At 36.1% G+C, this 19,549-nt stretch overlaps 1 protein-coding gene across 4 annotated transcripts in view; it reads right to left on the reverse strand.

The window, feature by feature from the left end:
• LOC123681649 (uncharacterized PE-PGRS family protein PE_PGRS54-like) overlaps positions 1–19,549 on the reverse strand; it is a 48,790-nt gene that overhangs the window by 19,120 nt on the left and 10,121 nt on the right. For all 4 annotated transcript variants that reach the window (XM_045619875.1, XM_045619874.1, XM_045619876.1 and 1 more), the window contains exon 2: positions 1,507–1,608. In XM_045619875.1, the coding sequence (XP_045475831.1) occupies positions 1,507–1,567 (61 nt within the window). In that variant the 5' untranslated portion in view covers positions 1,568–1,608. The remainder of the gene's footprint in view (positions 1–1,506; positions 1,609–19,549) is intronic.

Consider the following 19,549-nt stretch of genomic DNA (forward strand, 5'->3'; position numbering starts at 1 on the left):
AAAATACTGTGCAAGCAACGCAATGGTAATTGATAAGTGTTATTTAGACTCTTCTTCATCGAGAACACTGGGTAAAAATTGCTCTAGGGGAAGAAATTTGGCTCATGAAGGGTGTTTTTTTTAGAGCTATAGAACTTTTAATTGCAATAAAATAACGACGGATTATTCGATTGACATGAATTTTATTTATCCGCAAAATAACCTTGTGGCATTACATTTTAAATATGATTTTTGGCATATGACCGCCACGGCTGGCTCGGATGTAGTCCAATCTGGACGTCCAATTTTCGACTACTTTTTCCAACATTTGTGGCCGTATATCGGCAATATAACACGGCGAATGTTGTCTTCCAAATGGTCAAGGGTTTGTGACTTATCCGCATAGACCAATGACTTTACATAGCCCCACAGAAAGTAGTCTAGCGGTGTTAAATCACAAGATCTTGGAGGCCAATTCACAGGCCCAAAACGTGAAATTAGGCGGTCACCAAACGTGTCTTCTAATAAATCGATTGTGGCACGAGCTGTGTGACATGTTGCGCCGTCTTGTTGGAACCACAGCTCCTGGACATCATGGTTGTTCAATTCAGGAATGAAAAAGTTAGTAATCATGGCTCTATACCGATCACCATTGATTGTAACGTTCTGGCCATCATCGTTTTTGAAGAAGTACGGACCAATGATTCCACCAGCCCATAAAGCGCACCAAACAGTCAGTTTTTCTGTATGTAACGGTGTTTCGATATACACTTGAGGATAAGCTTCACTCCAATTACGGCAGTTTTGTTTGTTGATGTAGCCATTCAACCAGAAGTGCGCTTCATCGCTGAACAAAATAAAATGGACGTAGTGCGCGATACGTATTCCGTACAGAACCATTATTTTCGAAATAAAATTGCACTATTTGCAAACGTTGTTCAGGCGTGAGTCTATTCATGATGAATTGCCAAACCAAACTGAGAATAAATCACTTGACAGCTGTTAAATCGGTCGACATCTTGAACAGTAATGCCAACTTAAAGTTATATACCTCGAAAAAAAGCACCCGTTATAAGAAATGAATGCCGAGATTGAAGCCTATTTCGAAATTAAAGATAAAATTTTCTAGAGAAAAGGTCTTAGCGGAGCGTTGGAGTACTTGTTTAACATTTTATTTCTTAAATTTAAGAACATAATCTTCATCACTTCAAAAAAAATTGTACATCTCTAAAATATTCTGTCTGATTCTGATTTATTATTTCTGTTATTTTATTTTCATCTTGAAGTATCGGAGAATGCTTTAAGGCTACTATGGTGACGAATTGTAAAGAAACAATTTGTTTTTACTAGTAAGGCCCAGTAATTATTGAGTGAAGTGTCAGTCACATGTTCAAGTGTTAGCAACAGTATTGAAAAAAGGCCTCTATGAAATCGAACATTAATCTTTTAAACTACTTTTGCAAGTTTGAGCTCTACCCAAATGATATTCAATTAATAATTCAAACGAAGATGGCGATGTTTCCTTACCTGTACCAATAACAAGCGAAAAGGACGCTGTTAACGCCAAAAAGGCGCCCAAAAGCTTCATTTCAAGTCGTGTATCCAGTTAGTTCACCAGTTCTGGTTCATCTGCAAAAGGAAGATCGAGTTAGCAAATTACAAAAATCACATACCACAACCGAACATATAATTAGAGGGGACACCATGTAATAATTATATCCAAAAGTGGGCAGTCCAGATTTAAAATCCTGTTAATTGATTCTATGGGCATGACCAAATCTCGTACATAAATTGGTGGCTACCTTCTCTTGGTTCATCGACATCCAAAGTATCCAGATAAATAACTCTGCCATTTGTTAAATAGTTATATCGCATTTTCGTATATGTTTTGCACCGCTGAGAATTCGAAATTCTTGCTCAGAGAGATGCGTTCGAAAAACCAGAACTTGTAACGTGTATAACAGCTCGAGTTATCCACTTATTTATGATCTAGAAACACATGCTAGGTACCATAATTGTGAGATCGTAATTTTATCGTTGCAAAGTGGCTTGTTGCTGGAGAAAAACAGATTCGAAGGTATTGTTCTACGCCTTTGAGAAATATGTTTCTTTTTCTATGGCGAAGATGACGTTCGAGTCGAACAGGTTTCGATTGTATAGAATTAGGACTTAAACAGGGTTACTGAATGGTTATTGTCTCCATAATTTTCAACTTTACAAGAAGATCGGAAATAGTTGGTGGTGAAGGTCAAAGTAGGTACTATAGAATGACCAGCGGGAGCTATAATCTCTTTTCGCTGATATGGTTTTGTAATTTAGTTGTCTGAGAACTAATGCGAAAGTTGAGGGAGAAAAGCATTAGGAAGAAATTCGCTAGAAATTGATTCTCTTAGCTGAAGAAAACGATCCATGAATTCTTTTTAGAAATAGAAGAAAATAATTGATCATAGAAAAAAGTTTATAGTAGAAATAATAGTTTTTTAGCTTCATGAGAGTTTTCGAAGGTAGGTGTCTATGGTTTGATAGTTGAGAATGCCATACTATGTTGACATTTCTGTTCAGTCAGGTTTGACAATTCATCATCGTTTAAACCCAAAACAACGTTTTCAAATTGTGGGATTTTATAAAAGTTAAATGAGTCTACTTGCTAAAAGTAATTCAAAATAAATATAAAAAAAATTGACAACATTGAGTACTCTTTTTCACAATGATATATCTTTATGGTTTATTTTTGTCTTGGAATACAATTCATTATAGTTTTTTTCAATCATCTTTTGGTTAGTTACTAATTTTGTCATTTTTAGAATTAGAACTGTATCCCCAGATAAAAATAAACCAAATATATCACAAAGTTATATTACTGTGAATAAAAAGGACACCATGTTGTCAATTTTTTGATATTTATTATGCAAACCCCCAATTGATTAGTCAGAATTTCCCTCGACACGAATCTTCCTCCAGATATAAGGGTCCAAAGCTTGTACTCCAAATATAATTTTTCGATAACCCTCAGTGAATGGTGTCGTTGTACTAGCCCCCAAAGGGCCTGTTCAGACAATGTATCTTTTTTAAAAGCTCTCGACAGACAATTTCAATTCCTGCCATTTAATCGTTGTCATCTTGGGATGAAGAAGCCTATGACTCATTAATTCCAAGCATCGGGTTAGTGTTATATTAGGCCAATTGAAAAGTCCACGGTCTGATGCACATATGGCGGTGCCAGTATTAAATCTATATGATTTTTAGTTATTACCAACCTTCAAATGATACGTGTCAAAATTTGACAGCAGTCCGACCATTAGTTTGTGAGATATTTCGTTGTGAGTGTAGCTACTTTAGTTATTTGGAAAAAGATGAAAATAAAGAATTTCGTGTGCTAATAAAATATTGCTTTTTGAAGGGAAAAATACAGTTGAAGCAAAATTTTGGTTTGATGAAGAGTTTCTGGGGTCTGCACCAGGAAAATCAATCATCATTGATTGGTATGCTAAGTTTAAACGTGGTGAAATGAGCACCGAAGACGACGAACGCGATGGACGCCCAAAAGAGGCTTTCACCGACGAAAAAAATCAAAAAAAATTCACAAAATAATTTTGAATGACCGTAAAGTGAAGTTGATCGAGAAAGCAGACATTGTAAAGATATCATCTGAACGTGTACATCATATCATTCACGAATATTTGTACATGAGAAAGCTGTGTGCAAAATGGGTGCCCCGCGAGCTCACAATCCATCAAAAGCAACAACGTGTTATTGATTAAAAGCAGTGTTTGACGCTGTTTAATTGTAATAAACCTGAATTTTTGCGTCGATATGTGACAATGGATGAAACATGGCTCCATTATTTCACTCCGGAGTTCAATCGACAGTCAGCTGAATGGACTGCACCCAAGAACCTAATCCAAAGAGAGGAAAAACACAACAGTCAGCTGGCAAGGTTATGGCATCAGTATTCTGGTATGCGCAAGGTATAATATTCATTGATTACCTCCAAAGGGGCCAGACCATCAAAAGCGATTATTATATATCGTTATTGGATCGTTTAAAAAATGAAATCGTTGAAAAAACGGCCCCATTTGAAGAAAAAAAATGCTGTTTCATTAAGACAATGGAGTGTCACAAATCATTGAAAACAATGGCAAAATTGCATGAATTGGGCTTCGAATTGCTTCTGCATCCACCGTACTCGCCAGATCTGGTCCCCAGCGACTTTTTCCTGTTCTCAGACCTCAAAAGAATGCTTGCTGGAAAGAAATTTAGCGCAAATGAAGAAGTAATCGTCGAAACTGAGGTATATTTTGAAGCGAAATACAAATCGTATTAGAAAAATGGTATCGAACAGTTGGAAGATCGCTATAATCGCTGTATCGCCCTGGAAGGCAACTATGTTGAATAATAGAATCGAATTTAGCCAAAAAAAAGTGTTTAACTATGGTAGACCGGGGACTTTTCGATTGACCTGTTAAGGTAGTTTGTTTAAGAGGGTTGTCCCCTGTTTTAACAAAAAAGTCCGTCCATAGAGTGCTGACAACATCGGTGTAGGAAGATATACAAAAAATATAAAACAAATTGGTATCCGGAAGTCAACAAGTTTTTTCGATGATTCACAATCAAGATAGGCATAAATCTTCAAGTGACCGTAGCAGATCCTTATTTTCCGCCTTCATACCCACTCATGTCCAAAACCAATTTTTCAAAATTCAATTAGACCATCGGACAGACCGAGAAAAAGGGGTTAAGGACCCGCTTGGAGCCCACCTCTGGTCCCCAGCTGAAATAAATGATCCTGTCAACTGCGTGTACGAATCGATGCGGCGTTGGTTTAATTTGCGTGGAGGAACGAAGATAAGATATGTACATCGGGAAAGAAGAAGAAAAAAAAAGAATAAGAAGAAAAAAAAGAAGAGTGGATCCGTGTACCGAATCGAGTGGAAAAAATGTATGCGTTTCAACTCTCGGATTTTAATTAGCTGCAATACCAGGAACATGTCCACTTGGCATTCTTGGGCTCCATTAGGAGTTGTTTCTCTGCCTATGGGTTTTTTTTAATGGACGCATCGTAGGGTGTTTGCAGTTTTCAATAAAATTTAACGGTCTGTAATTCCCCGGCTATGTGGAGTGTGTTGGTGTTGTTCTTGGGGAAATATTATTTTATTATTATTTTCAGTTGATGACAGGGACGTCTATCACTAAGTTTTTTCAGCCGGTAAGCAGCATAGAGTATTTCATGTAATCATGGTGAGAATTCTATAATTCCCTGTACTTGATGAGTCATAAAAATGTAATCGCAGTACCTGACAGTCACAATCAAATAATTCAGTTTCAGTTTATTTTTGGGTTCACCATATATTCTAAACTGAAATTAACAAGTTAATTCGTCGGTAGATAAGAGTTTCAGTTCTTTCAAATTTGGCTCTATTAGTTTTGAGAGTTTGAGTTGAGAGGTTGATTTTCCTTATAACATTTCGATTACTATAGGTATTTCATGTATAACGGGTGTTTTTTTTTCGAGGTATATAACTTTAAGTTGGCATTACTGTTCAAGATGGCGACCCTTTTAACAGCTGTCAAGTGATTTATTCTCAGTTTGGTTTGGCAACTCATTATGAATAGACTCACGCCTGAATAACGCTTGCAAATAGTGCAATTTTATGTCGAAAATAATGGTTCTGTGCGGAATACGTACCGCGCACTACGTCCATTTTATTTTGTTTAGCGATGAAGCGCACTTCTGGTTGAATGACTACGTCAACAACCAAAACTGCCGCATTTGGAGTGAAGCTTATCCTCAAGTGTATGTCGAAACACCGTTACATCCAGAAAAACTGAATGTTTGGTGCGCTTTATGGGCTGGTGGAATCATTGGTCCGTACTTTTTCAAAAACGATGATGACCAGAAGGTTACAGTCAATGGTGATCGGTATAGAGCCATGATTACTAACTTTTTCATTCCTGAATTAAACAACCATGATGTCCAGGAGCTGTGGTTCCAACAAGACGGCGCAACATGTCACACAGCTCGTGCCACAATCGATTTATTGAAAGACACGTTTGGTGACCGCCTAATTTCACGTTTCGGACCTGTGAATTGGCCTCCAAGATCTTGTGATTCAACACCGCTAGACTACTTTCTGTGGTGCTATGTAAAGTCATTGGTCTATGCGGATAAGCCACAAACCCTTGACCATTTGGAAGACATCATTCGCCGTGTTATTGCAGATATACGGTCACAAATGTTGGAAAGAGTCATCGAAAATTGGACGTCCAGATTGGACTACATCCGAGCCAGCCGTGGCGGTCATATGCCAGAAATCATATTTAAAATGTTATGCCACTGGGTTATCTTGCAGATAAATAAAATTAATTGCAATCGAATAATCCATCGTTGTGCAATTCAAAGTTCATAACTCTTAAAAAAACACTCTTTATAAAGATTCAAGTCTTAACATCGAAACGAAAACAACGAAAACAATCGCAATTCTGCAAGAAAAGATTCCTTGTCGTGTTATTTTCCGAAAAGGTGATCACAAATGGTCACCGAGATTTTGTAATTTAACACGTTTAGACTTTTTTCTTTGAGGTCACCTGAAAGATTAGGTCTACAATCAATTCAAGACAGTAAAGATGGAATTCTTGAATTCATCGAGGATATACGACAAATGTGCAAATTGGTCATGGAAAATTTCATGAAAATGATATGGTGCTGCAACCGTAACCGTGGTGGCCATTTGTCTGAAATGGTTTTCCGTCTTTAATGGCTTAGCTCTTCACGAGGAAATAAACATGTATTGTTTGAAAAACATACTCGTTTTTTTCAAATCAAAATGAAACGTATCATTGGAAAACCCATTTTGTTATGAAAAAGTCGGTTATTAATTTAGATGTCAGTGAAAAACTTAATAACCTAGTGGGCCAGGAAACTGGATCTTGCAGAAATTATATTGTGTTATTAGCAGCAATAGTATCGCACTTTGGGTGGCGAGACAAAATAAGTGCTCTCCTCCGAATAAAACTTTTTTCATTAAAGAGTATTAAAATGACAGGATTTAGAGAATAGATTCAAAAAACATTATGGTGCTGCTAAGTTGATCAGAAAATGTGGAAAGAATTTATATGGATAGTGCAAAAACATAAACATTGTAACAATTTTTTTTTTAATTTTATGACTGAGTAAGTGGGCATTTGAAGAAATTTTATTCTTTCCAGAATAAAAATCAGTGGAGACAAAATTTCCATATAGTTCTTTCGAATATTACAGTCGTTGACATATCAATCTTCCTCAAAAACTTACATAGTTCTCGAAAACCCGGAAAGACGCCTAATAAAAATTCAAATCGTATACCTATAAAGAAATGATTCATAAATTGCACATTATCAATTAATATTCCCGGTAAAATTTAATAACAATGGTAAACAACCGTATAGGTACAGCAACATTTATCTTACATCTACCCACATAATAATCCTTATTGTCTCAAATATAGCCATTGAATTTGCGAAAAATGCAGAGGCACCTTAAATAACTCGGCCATGATGTGATGGTGTACAGTTAGACACGGGGTGTGGTCGCAATTGGTCCATTTCCCATAAAATTCGCATATCTGAATTATTCAATATAAACGGTGCGCGCAAACAACCAACCAATGCCGATCTCTATCACGTTGATTTTGTATGCCGAAAACGTTTAGTGGGTTAGCATAAATTTGTTGTTTACAAGGATCTTCCTGATCAAATTGTACAGTTACGGTCGGACAGGTGTAACACTGGGTAATAAGCGTTTAGCGAAGGCCAAATTTGGTACTCGCATAACTTAGATTCCAAGTAGGTTTGGTACTCTTAGGCGCGTTTTGATTATTGAAAAATATCTATCTAAACATTTTATGCAATGATTTCTAAAATCTACTGAAGAAAATATTGATTTTCCAATTCCTGATCCCGCAAATGCTGGATTTTCCATGCGGGATCTGCGGGATTCAATATTAAAACTGCATATTAGACAATAAAAGCGCGAAAGTTTTTTGAAACGCCCCAGAAAGCAATAAACCACTCATAAATTACGCCTTTATTCGAGGGCGGCAAATTAGCCCAGTTTGTGGCCGCCTTTTCATATTTCTAAAAAAATATAGCCTTGATTCTTAAAAACAATATCAGGTTAGTCCGCTCTGCAGCGTTTATCAATATTCCCTGCAATAAAAATCTCCAAAGCGTCTGTACTAAGCCGCTTGTTCAATAAATAACACATGGCATCCCAACCAATATAAACAGCATTGCCTATTACCCTAATTGAAAGAGGGATGAATGTACTTCACAAAGACGAAAAACAACACTGTCTTTGCTTCGAATTTTATGGAAGTTGTTTACACATTCAATATACGGAAAATTCCTACAATTTTGCATTCAGAACTAGTATCTGTAAAATGCCAAATGTTTTCAGCGGAACACATGCTTTTAATCCCAATTACTTTTCGAAGCTTTGCATGCCCTCCCGATCTTTGTATCTTGTGTCAGATTTTTCGAATTTTTTCGCGGCAAAATTTTTCAGATTTTGCCATGAAATGAATACTTTTGTACTATCGTATGTTTTTAGTAGCATAATACCTTCTTATGAGCATGTTTAATAGGTAGAGTACAAAAAGTATACCTATATGTTGTTAACAATCCCGCATTCTCGCGGATCCGCGGGTTTGACAATTTTAATCCCGCGGATTTGTGGGATTGATATTTCGGTGCGGGATTAGATTCCCTGAATGCAACCCACAGGGTGATATTTATTCTGGAAAAGTGCCCGCTTCTTTCTTCCAGAACTTTTTTTTGGTGTACCACTGGTAGTTTAAAAAAATGTAGAACGAAACTTTGGTAGAGAACTACACTTTTTAGTATTTTGTACTTTTGTCTGCTAGCGATTTCGAGAACAAAATTTGAAACAATTTTCTAGTAATCCTCATGGAAAATTCAAATTATTATAAAGATCCAGTTAGTAAGCTGTGGTGAATGAATTAATTATGAGTTTTGATACTTATTTGTTATTATTGGTATAAAATCATTGCAAGAAAGTAGGACTACAAGAAAACGAAGGGTTGACGGGCCTATGTTTATATGACTTTTTTTTCTTAAAATTATCCAAAGGATTTCTCATTTTTCTTTCTACCTCCAATTTAGGAATTCCCTGTATATTCTTGAAATTAGAAAACGTTCAGAGGAATAACTTTCTATTATAGCTATAGAATAATTGACATACTGATCATACCAGTTCCTACAATCATCAGATTCTTCGGACTATTCCAGTTGATTGTTTAATACTGGCAAAATACCATAGCAACGGATAATTTTCTAGCGGCAGAACTTGAAACATTACAAGTATTACTTGCAACATTTATATGGGTATTTTCAAATTGCTTCAGTCTTTTCATTATTTCTCACCTCTTGTTCAGATCGGCAAAACCTACATGATGATTTTGCAGCGGAAAATCTTCTACAAATCTCATGATATTTCATTATAATGAAATTAATTTATTCTCCTAGTTTTCAACTTTTCTAATAATTTCGCTATGGACATTTGTTTTGATAAAATCACTCGTCTGAACGGTTTTGAATTTCACAAAAAATTTCATTGGCCAAATTGTCGAAGCAACATACTATCATATCAATCGAAGATTTGGAGCCAACATTTTCTCTATTGTGATATGATAAACTAAAATTTCACTTCGATTATATTGTTATGAGTGGTTTTCCAAAAATATTTCATTTTCAATAGCCAGCTATCTGGACTGCACTTTTGAAGCTTCCATCTTATCGATGCGATGTTATTGAAACCTACTACATATTCTACTACCTATAGTACGTAGAGATAGTTTTATTTTATTATTTAAATTATTAATGAAATAATAATGAAATACTAACATGAACAGAAAGATACATAAGATTTATCTGTAAATTAGGTTCGAGTAACATCAAAAACATTAATGTCAGTAGGACAGCACCTATTACATGAATAAACAGAAACATATCGGGCTCAAAACATACAGTCACTACGTTTTTTTAACAATAAGCAGATTATCGTATTCTTTAATTCAAACAGTGAAATTCATTAAACAATTACTGAACCTACTAGCAGACGCCTTTGACCTGGCTTTTGCCAGAACCTTTAACATTATTAATCAATTATAGTGGCACTACTTTATCTGTAATTCATATCCTCAGTATGTATAAATAAGTCCATTCATTAATTGACGCTCGTTCAACCTGTAATTTCTCATACCTCTGTCCGTTCACTACATATAAAACTTGTTCTGTGCAGTTGCCAATAGGTGTAAATTACCAGCGTTATCATAAAATATCAATTTTATTGGATCTCGCTTCGATGCAACCCAGAATAGACTATTTAAAGCTGCGAGATTAATTGAAAAATCTAACTAAGTATACGTGAACACGCAAGGTTGAAATGAAATGAATTTTACATTTCATTTTCGTTTTATTTGACGGTTTTCGTTTTGCACTTTTTGTAACTACAAATGAGAATTTTGTTCAGTGCATCTAAAAAATTATAGTAGTAATGTATATGGATCGAAGACAATACCTACTAATAAATATTGAGATTAAGATTTGTATTAAATTGAATTATTCGTATTTGGGTATTCGTATGTCCTATAGGGTTATTCATTAAACTTTGAGGTTCGATAAGAGAGAGCGTTGCTACACTAGTCTAAATTTTTTTGTTACGTGAGTTGATTTTATTTTTGGAAGGTTTAAAAGCAAGGGAAAATAAACGGAAATTGAAAGTGTGTAAGGACTCTTCTCCTTCCACGGCTGGCTCGGATGTAGTCCAATTTTCGATGACTTTTTCCAACATTTGTGGCCGTATATCGGCAATAACACGGCGAATGTTGTCTTCCAAATGGTCAAGGGTTTGTGGCTTATCCGCATAGACCAATGACTTTACATAGCCTCACAGAAAGTAGTCTAGCGGTGTTAAATCACAAGATCTTGGAGGCCAATTCACAGGTCCAAAACGTGAAATTAGGCGGTCGCCAAACGTGTCTTTCAATAAATCGATTGTGGCACGAGCTGTGTGACATGTTGCGCCGTCTTGTTGGTGTAATATATGGGAAATAGGAAAAACCTTCCAAATTAAATCGAACCAAGTTCTACGCAGTGTGAGAAGTTCGAATTGTCGATAATTCATAATTAGATCCTTCAGCACTTTCTTTGTTCTGTATCTCAAGTATATTGATCATTAATGCCACATAAATTGAGTGGTCAACACGGTTTTTAAATTTGTCTTTCAAGGTTCAATACGCAGTTATGATGATCTAATATATTTGAACGGAATAATTCTTTGGAAAAATATTTGGTAAATAACATGAAATTGCTTTTAATTCCCTCAACTAAGCCCCTCTGTAAGAGATCAATTGGGAAAATGGATTAGAAAAATTAGGCAGTATCGATCGGGGACTCAGGGAAGTCAATAGTAACGGGGATAGTACGTCGGTCGCGAAACCGGAATTAGAGCAAAGCAATTTTTTTTTGAAGATTAGAGTCCTATTTTTATGGTTGAGTTAAATAAAAAGGAAAATTTAGTAGATGAGTGAGTTCAAGGAACTTCAAGTATTTAAGAAAGAAGAAATTGTTTTACTCTAAGAAAGGACGAGCTAGGTCATTCTCAGAAGTAGAAAAACAGGGGTCTTTGATAAAGTTTCAATTTTGTTTTGTTATAAAGATAGATTAGCTTTGAGTGCGTGATTCGGGGGTGAAGTGAATAAAAAAAAGAATTACACGTCTCGTGAGAAAAGTTGAAAAGGAGTTTATTGAAACTAGGTATACCAACCTAGCCCCGTGGGATAAGGGCAAGTAACAGTTTAACGATCTTTTGGGTTTCTTTTTATTTTTGTCTTGTTGAGTAGTCCTGATTCTCCCAAATTCAATGTTCAATGAATAAGTAGTGGATCATTTGAGATATATTTTTCTGTATTGAAAGTTTTGGCCGTTGAGTCAAATAGTACAAATTTTTGAATATTGTAACTTTGGTTTTTGCTTTATTATATTTAATTTTGAAGAATCAATTGAGTTTGATTAACCTGGAAATATAATCCTGTCCCCAAGAAAGAAAAATCAACAAAAAGACCTGTCCCTAGTGCGACGGGCCGAACCCACAATAACATCATATCTTTTTTATTTTTAGTCAGTGGAAAGCCGCTCTTCCATTGACATATATACCCCCAAAGGAGGGGTTTATTACATTGAAACCACAGCTCCTGGACATCATGGTTGTTCAATTCAGGTATGAAAAAGTTAGTAATCATGGCTCTATACCGATCACCATTGACTGTAACGATCTGGCCATCATCGTTTTTGAAGAAGTACGGATCAATGATCCCACCAGCCCATAAAGAGCACTAAATAGTCAGTTATGTAATGGTGTTTCGACATACACTTGAGGATTAGCTTCACTCCAAATGCGGCAGTTTTGTTTGTTGACTTAGCCATTCAACCAGAAGTGCGCTTCATCGCTAAACAAAATAAAATGGACGTAGTGCGCGATACGTATTCCGCACAGAACCATTATTTTCGAAATAAAATTGCACTATTTGTAAGCGTTGTTCAGGCGTGAGTCTATTCATGATGAATTGCCAAACCAAACTGAGAATAAATAACTTGACAGCTGTTAAATCGGTCGCCATCTTGAACAGTAATGCCAACTTAAAGTTATATATCTCGAAAAAAACCATCCGTTATTAAGTACTGATATTGACAGTTCTCGTAGGCAGTAATTCTTTCGAGTTATTAGAGATGCAACCGATCTCCACATAATTTACTCGAGTTCCGGCTGAAATTCAACAAGCGTGGACTAATCGCGTGCACTAAACGTTGATGTTATCTCTGCAATTTTTAATTAGTCAGTGTCGAATTGCAGCGCGGTCGTATGCACCTTCTTGAGATTCAAGTCTCACATAAGGGACCCGAGTCGCGTGCATTGGCCACATTGGCACGTTCTAACTTTTAGTTAATGAGTGTTGCACATGTGTCACCACGGGTCGAGTATAAATAAATAATCATACTTTGAATACGAGATTGCGTGTTTTCGTCACATCTGCATTGTCCTATACTCGTTTCTGTGATTTATTTGGATGTTCTTGATGAAATGGGATTCTTTTTTTGAGAAAAAATTGCATTGGGACATACTATAAGGTTAGTTTAATATTTGAATTCATTAAATAAAAAAAAATTGAACAAGTGTTTGATTATATTAACTGACGAAGAAATTGCAAAACTCGAGAGGGGCTGTTTGAATTCAGCATTTTTTTTTTGGTAAAACATAGCAAGTAGAAAATGATTGAAATTTCAAGGAAAAAGCAAAGGGTTTGCAAATTTTTTTTAATAAATTTGTTAATAATATGCTTGTCCACCACGATTAATCTATACACTTCCCAACAATGATCGGCATTGATGCGATAAGATGGTCTATTTCTTCTTGAGGGATACTATCTCAAGCTAACTGTACTTCATGTCTCAGAGCCGCCAAAATCCGTAGGGGCTGAGGTGAATTTCCAAACCTTCAACCTATTTTGTCCCAAACATGCTCTATGGGCGAAAGATCGTGGGATCTGGGCGGCCATGGCAAAAGATTCACATGGGTCGTTTCGAAAAAGTTTAAACTAACTCTGGCAACATGAGGACGGGCATTATTTTGCTGAAATATTGGATTCTCAAGCCGGTTAAGGTAAGGGAGAACATATGGCTCCACTATTTCTTGAAGGTAACGCAGCGCACTCATGTTTCCTCGAATAAAGGCTTAAGGTGACATATTTGCATGTGCAACAGCACACCATACCATAACGTCCATAACATCTACTGTCTGGTGTCCATGACGCTGAACATCAAACTGAGGTTCACGTCTTTCTCCCCGACCTCGTCTAACCCTTCTTCGGCCATCATGTGCACCCAAGGGGAATCGAGATTCATCATTCCAATGTTGACGTTCTCTGTACCACTGTAATCGTTGTCGGCGATGCTCAACCGTCAGAGGTAACACAAGATGGGGTCGATAATGCTGCAGTACAAAATACTTTATCTGGCGGTAAACCATTCGGATTGTTACAGAATGGACTTGTTCTCCTAATCACTCATCAGCCAAAGATCGAGTTGTTGCAAATCGGTCTCTAATGGCCATAAGTCTTAGACGTTGATCTTGAACTTCATTTGTGCCCTTTCGACGTCCGGTGGCTGCTCTTTTTCGATTTTGGGTATTATCAAACCACGCTTGACAACATCTCATAATAGTAGGATTTCTGTTCGTACAGTTAGCGATTTCTCGATATGACATCCCCGTCTCCCGTAGACCAATAATTCACTTAGCTGGCAATAAATTCCGCGTACACGTGCTCTAGGCATTTTAACAACAACTAAACATGGACTCTGGATGTCCTCGAACAGCTGGTTTGTTGTCAAATTGGAAAAACTCGCAAAAAACGACTGCAATATGAAGTTACAAAAATTGTTTACATGAAAAAACCTTAACTAATTTTTTCTCCAAATTCAATCATTTACTCCTTGCTATACTATCTATGTTAACCAAAAAAAAAATTAAAATTCAAACAGCTCCTTCTGGGTGTTGCAGTTTCTTTTTCAGTTAGTATATATTTAACTCCCCAAGAGAGAACCTTTTTTTGAGATTTTTCAAATTTACAAATTCAAATTTCAAAATTGAACTTATTTAAAAAATTTAAGGAGCCAATATTGACTGACTTTCGCCGACAATGTGAATTGAGCTGCCAAAATTTCCATACTATCTAGATCTACCTATTCACGTCAAGACAACTCGCGCAGCAAACGACTAAGTTCACGCTGCCAGTTACATATAAACAAGGGAGCTGCAAAGAATGGGCTTAAATGTTAATCCCAGTTGTTCTAGGTAATAAAATACGATTCAACATCTACCAGTAGAACGCCTTATCAAAACCCGAGCCAAACAAATCTAGAATAATTGTGATAAAATCTTCATCCGAAGCTACATATCTAATTATTGCACACTCCACGTCCAATTGATGGCTTTACACCTCGTAAAATTCCCTATTAAACGAAATCCCAAAGTAGCAAATAGCTGTTTAAAGATCGAACCACAGATGTGTCGTAATCACTGAAGGCGTCGTTAAATTTGTAGGTCGCGTTATGTCAACGGCATTGAACTTGAAGCCGAATGACTTGACACATCGTTCTCACATAATCCTGCACCAGCTGGTGAAAGATAATATTCAAGGATTTATCTACTACCGTCTACCGTGCCAACTTATGAATGGAATACCGGCCGTGGTCGGCAGTTAATCTATATGTATGCGCCGAGTCAACATCCAACCAAGATGATCGAAATCGAAAGTTCTAATAGATTCTTCACGGCTGCGGATTCAGATAGTGAAACTGCTATTTTCTCGTCACTGTCACTACAATTAAGTTGTCACTGCATTGTTATTTCGTCGCGGAGTTGCGATCTTATAACGGGTGTTTTTTTTCGAGGTGTATAACTTTAAGTTGGCATTACTGTTCAAGATGGCTATCGATTTAATAGCTGTCAAGTGATTTTTTCTCAGTTTGGTTTGGCAATTCATCATGAATAGACTCACGCCTGAACAACGCTTGCAAATAGTGCAATTTCATTTCGAAAATAATGGTTCTGTGCGAAATACGTATCTCGCACTACGTCCATTTTATTTTGTTTAGCGATGAAGCGCACTTCTGGTTGAATGGCTACGTCGACAAACAAAACTTCCGCATTTCGAGTGAAGCTAATCCTCAAGTGTATGTCGAAACACCGTTACATCCAGAAAAACTGACTGTTTGGTGCGCTTTATGGGCTGGTGGAATCATTGGTCCGTACTTCTTCAAAAACTATGATGGCCAGAACGTTACAGTCAATGGTGATCGGTATAGAGACATGATTACTAACTTTTTCATTCTTGAATTGAACAACCATGATGTCCAGGAGCTGTGGTTCCAACAAGACGGCGCAAGATGTCACACAGCTCGTGCCACAAACGATTTATTAAAAGACACGTTTGGTGACCGTCTAATTTCACGTTTTGGACCTGAGAATTGGCCTCCAATATCTTGTGATTTAACACCGCTAGACTACTTTCTGTGGGGCTATGTAAAGTCATTGGTCTATGTGGATAAGCCACAAACCCTTGACCATTTGAAAGACAACATTCGCCGTGTTATTGCCGATATACGGCCACAAATGTTGGAAAAATTCATCGAAAATTGGACGTCCAGATTGGATTACATCCGAGCCAGCCGTGGCGGTCATATGCCAGAAATCATATTAAAAATGTAATGCCACAAGATTATCTTGCGGCTGAATAAAATTCATGTCAATCGAATAATCCATCGTTGTTTTATTGCAATTTAAAGTTCTATGGCTCTAAAAAAAACACCCTTTACCTTAATTTTATACGTTGAGGTTGGCGTTACAGTCTTTTTTGTTGTTACCGAAATAACGATATCGTTGTCTTCAAAAGGAAGATGAATAAATTTATGTTTTTACGTTTCATTCTTTGGATAACGATGCGGTCGTTCGATTTAATGAACTGGACTGTTCATTTCTATCGGAAAAGATGTATAGAATCCGAAACTTTCATTACGCCAACATGGATGTTGGAGTTGCGAATTTATGGGTCCAGTTTAATTTTAATATGGTTGATAGAAAAACACGGCGAATTTTAGACAATGATTTATTATTTATTGATTTATTTATTCATCCAACCAAGATGATCGAAATCGAAAGTATCTAATAGATTCTTCACGGCTGCGGATTCAGATAGTAAAACTGCTATTTTCTCGTTACTGTAACTACAATTAAGTTGTCACTGCATTGTTATTTCGTCGCGCAGTTGCGATCTTACCTTAATTTTATACGGTGAGGTTGGCGTTACAGTTTTTTTTGTTGTTGCCGAAATAACGATATCGTTGTCTTCAAAAGGAAGAGGAATAAATTTATGTTTTTACGTTTCATTCTTTGGATAACGATGCGGTCGTTCGATTTAATGAACTGGACTGTTCATTTTTATCGGAAAAGATGTATAGGATTGGAAACGTTCATTACGCCAACATGAATGCTGAAGTTGCGAATTTATGGGTCCAGTTCAATTTTAATTTGGTTGATAAAAAAATATGGCGAATTTTAGACAATGATTTATTATTTATTAATTTATTTATTCATCCAACCGAACCAAGATGATCGAAATCGAAAGTTCTAATAGATTCTTCACGGCTGCGGATTCAGATAGTGAAACTGCTATTTTCTCGTCACTGTAACTACAATTAAGTTGTCACTGCATTGTTATTTCGTCGCGCAGTTGCAATCTTACATTAATTTTATACGGTGAGGTTGACGTTACAGTTTTTTTATTTTGTTGCCGAAATAACGATATCGTTGTCTTCAAAAGGAAGAGGAATAAATTTATGTTTTTACGTTTCATTCTTTGGATAACGATGCGGTCGTTCGATTTAATGAACTGGACTGTTCATTTTTATCGGAAAAGACGTATGGGTTCGGAAACTGATACGTTTATTACGCCAACTTGGATGTTGAGGTTGCGAATTTATGGGTCCAGTTTAATTTTAATTTGGTTGATAGAAAAACACGGCGAATTTTAGACAATGATTTATTATTTTCTGTGTGATATCGATGGATATTGAAACTGAGGTGAAATAGTTTATTCTGATATACGTGTTAAAGTACTACCGCAGTAGTAAGCGAAACGTCAGGTGAAAAATCGACTAGACCACGTCTAAAAAGCCCGGTATTTTCCAATTCTATTGATTATCAATACGGTAGCAAAACGGATATTTGTATTAAATTTCATGTGAGATAGTTTCCGCAACAATGGTTGAATGAAGGATTTGGTTCATTCGATTTCTGGGTTCAACTAATTCCGAGGGAAAAGTATACCTTAACAATTTTTTCTTTCTAAAATAATGAAGGGTTTTTTATAAGAGGTTTCCTTTTGAATAGCCCTTCATCTGGGTAGCTGCCACATTTGAAACTTTCATCTTTTGACGTTCCACAATTGGAAACTACTAAAAAAATAATGATGCACACTTCAACCATGCACTGAAATTGCTAAAATTCACTACAAAAATAGTGAATATTTTGCAGTAACAATTTGTAAAACTAAAACACTTTCGAGTCGTCGTGAAGCACCTTCTGACATGATAGTGAAGCTGGTGAAAAAGTTTGAGCTGTTGGGCAGGTTAGTGATGTGAAAAATTTAAATTGTGTGCGTCCCCCAAGAACAACAGAGAATACTGCTGCTTTAGCTCGAAGTGTTGACGAAAACCCTAGTTCGTGTCGATTTCTCGTCGATCTTAAAAAGTAGTCATTCTATAAACGACATTTTATCGTATTTTACATAGAGACTTAGGTCTCAAGGCTTTAAAAGTTCTATTACCACAAGAACTCAACCCATTCGATCACCAGTAACGTTGTATCCTTGCTGGTAGGGTTCTTAAAATGCATCAAAATGATCCGGATTTTTTTCACCGGATTATCTTAAACAGACAAATGTAAAATTTCAAATGAGTTTCTACAACAATTGTGTACAGGGTCTTCCTACATTGGAGGTACAAATGAAAATGACAGATTCTTCGGATTATTTCTAGAAAAATAGTTCTTTAAAAACATGGCTTTGTTTTTAAATTACTAGGCATTAAAGTTCGATTTGATTTCTTTTCCTCCACAAGATATTTGGTATAGGTATTTCAATTTGAAGTTTTTATCATGTGATATGTTAATTTTGGATGCAAATCTTCAGGGTGATATTTTTTCTGGAACAATTCCCGTTTCTTTCCTCCAGAAATTTTTCATGCTGGACCACTTGTAGATTAGAAAAATGTATAAAGAAACTTAGGTCCAGCTCTATACTTTTGTCATACACAGTTTTGTCGTTTCTGCTACAGATTTCGAGAAAAAATTCAAACGATCCTCTAGTATTCCTCAGGAAAATCTAAATTATTATAAAGATCCAGTTAGAAAGCTACGGTCAATAAATTCATGATAAGTTTTGGTATCTACTTATTTACCCAATATATGTATAGTGAAGATTAATAAAGATTCGATAAACTGGTATATTCATCACAAAAAGGTAGGATTATGTTTACAGGATTTTTTTCCTTGTAATTATCCAATGAATCTCTCATTTTCCTTTGTACTTCCAATTTAGGAACACTATATATCGACTATGAATATCGCAAAGTCCTTAACTTTATTTTAATCGAAAATAAACACTTTGCCAAATATTCAATCACGAATATTTGTTAAGACTCAGGATGAAATACTAGAAATTATAAATAGGGACTAATTTACTTATGAAGAATAAAGTCATCCAACGAAAACACAAACCGTAGATGGTTCAAGGCATATAATTCAAATACTAATTCGAAACATGACGTGAGACCTAAGTGTTCAAAATAGATGGAATCATCTGCACATTACGCAAATTTTAATGTCTTCTTGCCCTATCATTAACTCTCTTGAGAACAATCAATAAATATGAGGAAGAGTGTAATTAGGATATTTTTT

The sequence above is a fragment of the Harmonia axyridis genome, chromosome 6 (assembly GCF_914767665.1).
Source record: "Harmonia axyridis chromosome 6, icHarAxyr1.1, whole genome shotgun sequence".
NCBI classification, from domain to species: domain Eukaryota; kingdom Metazoa; phylum Arthropoda; class Insecta; order Coleoptera; family Coccinellidae; genus Harmonia; species Harmonia axyridis.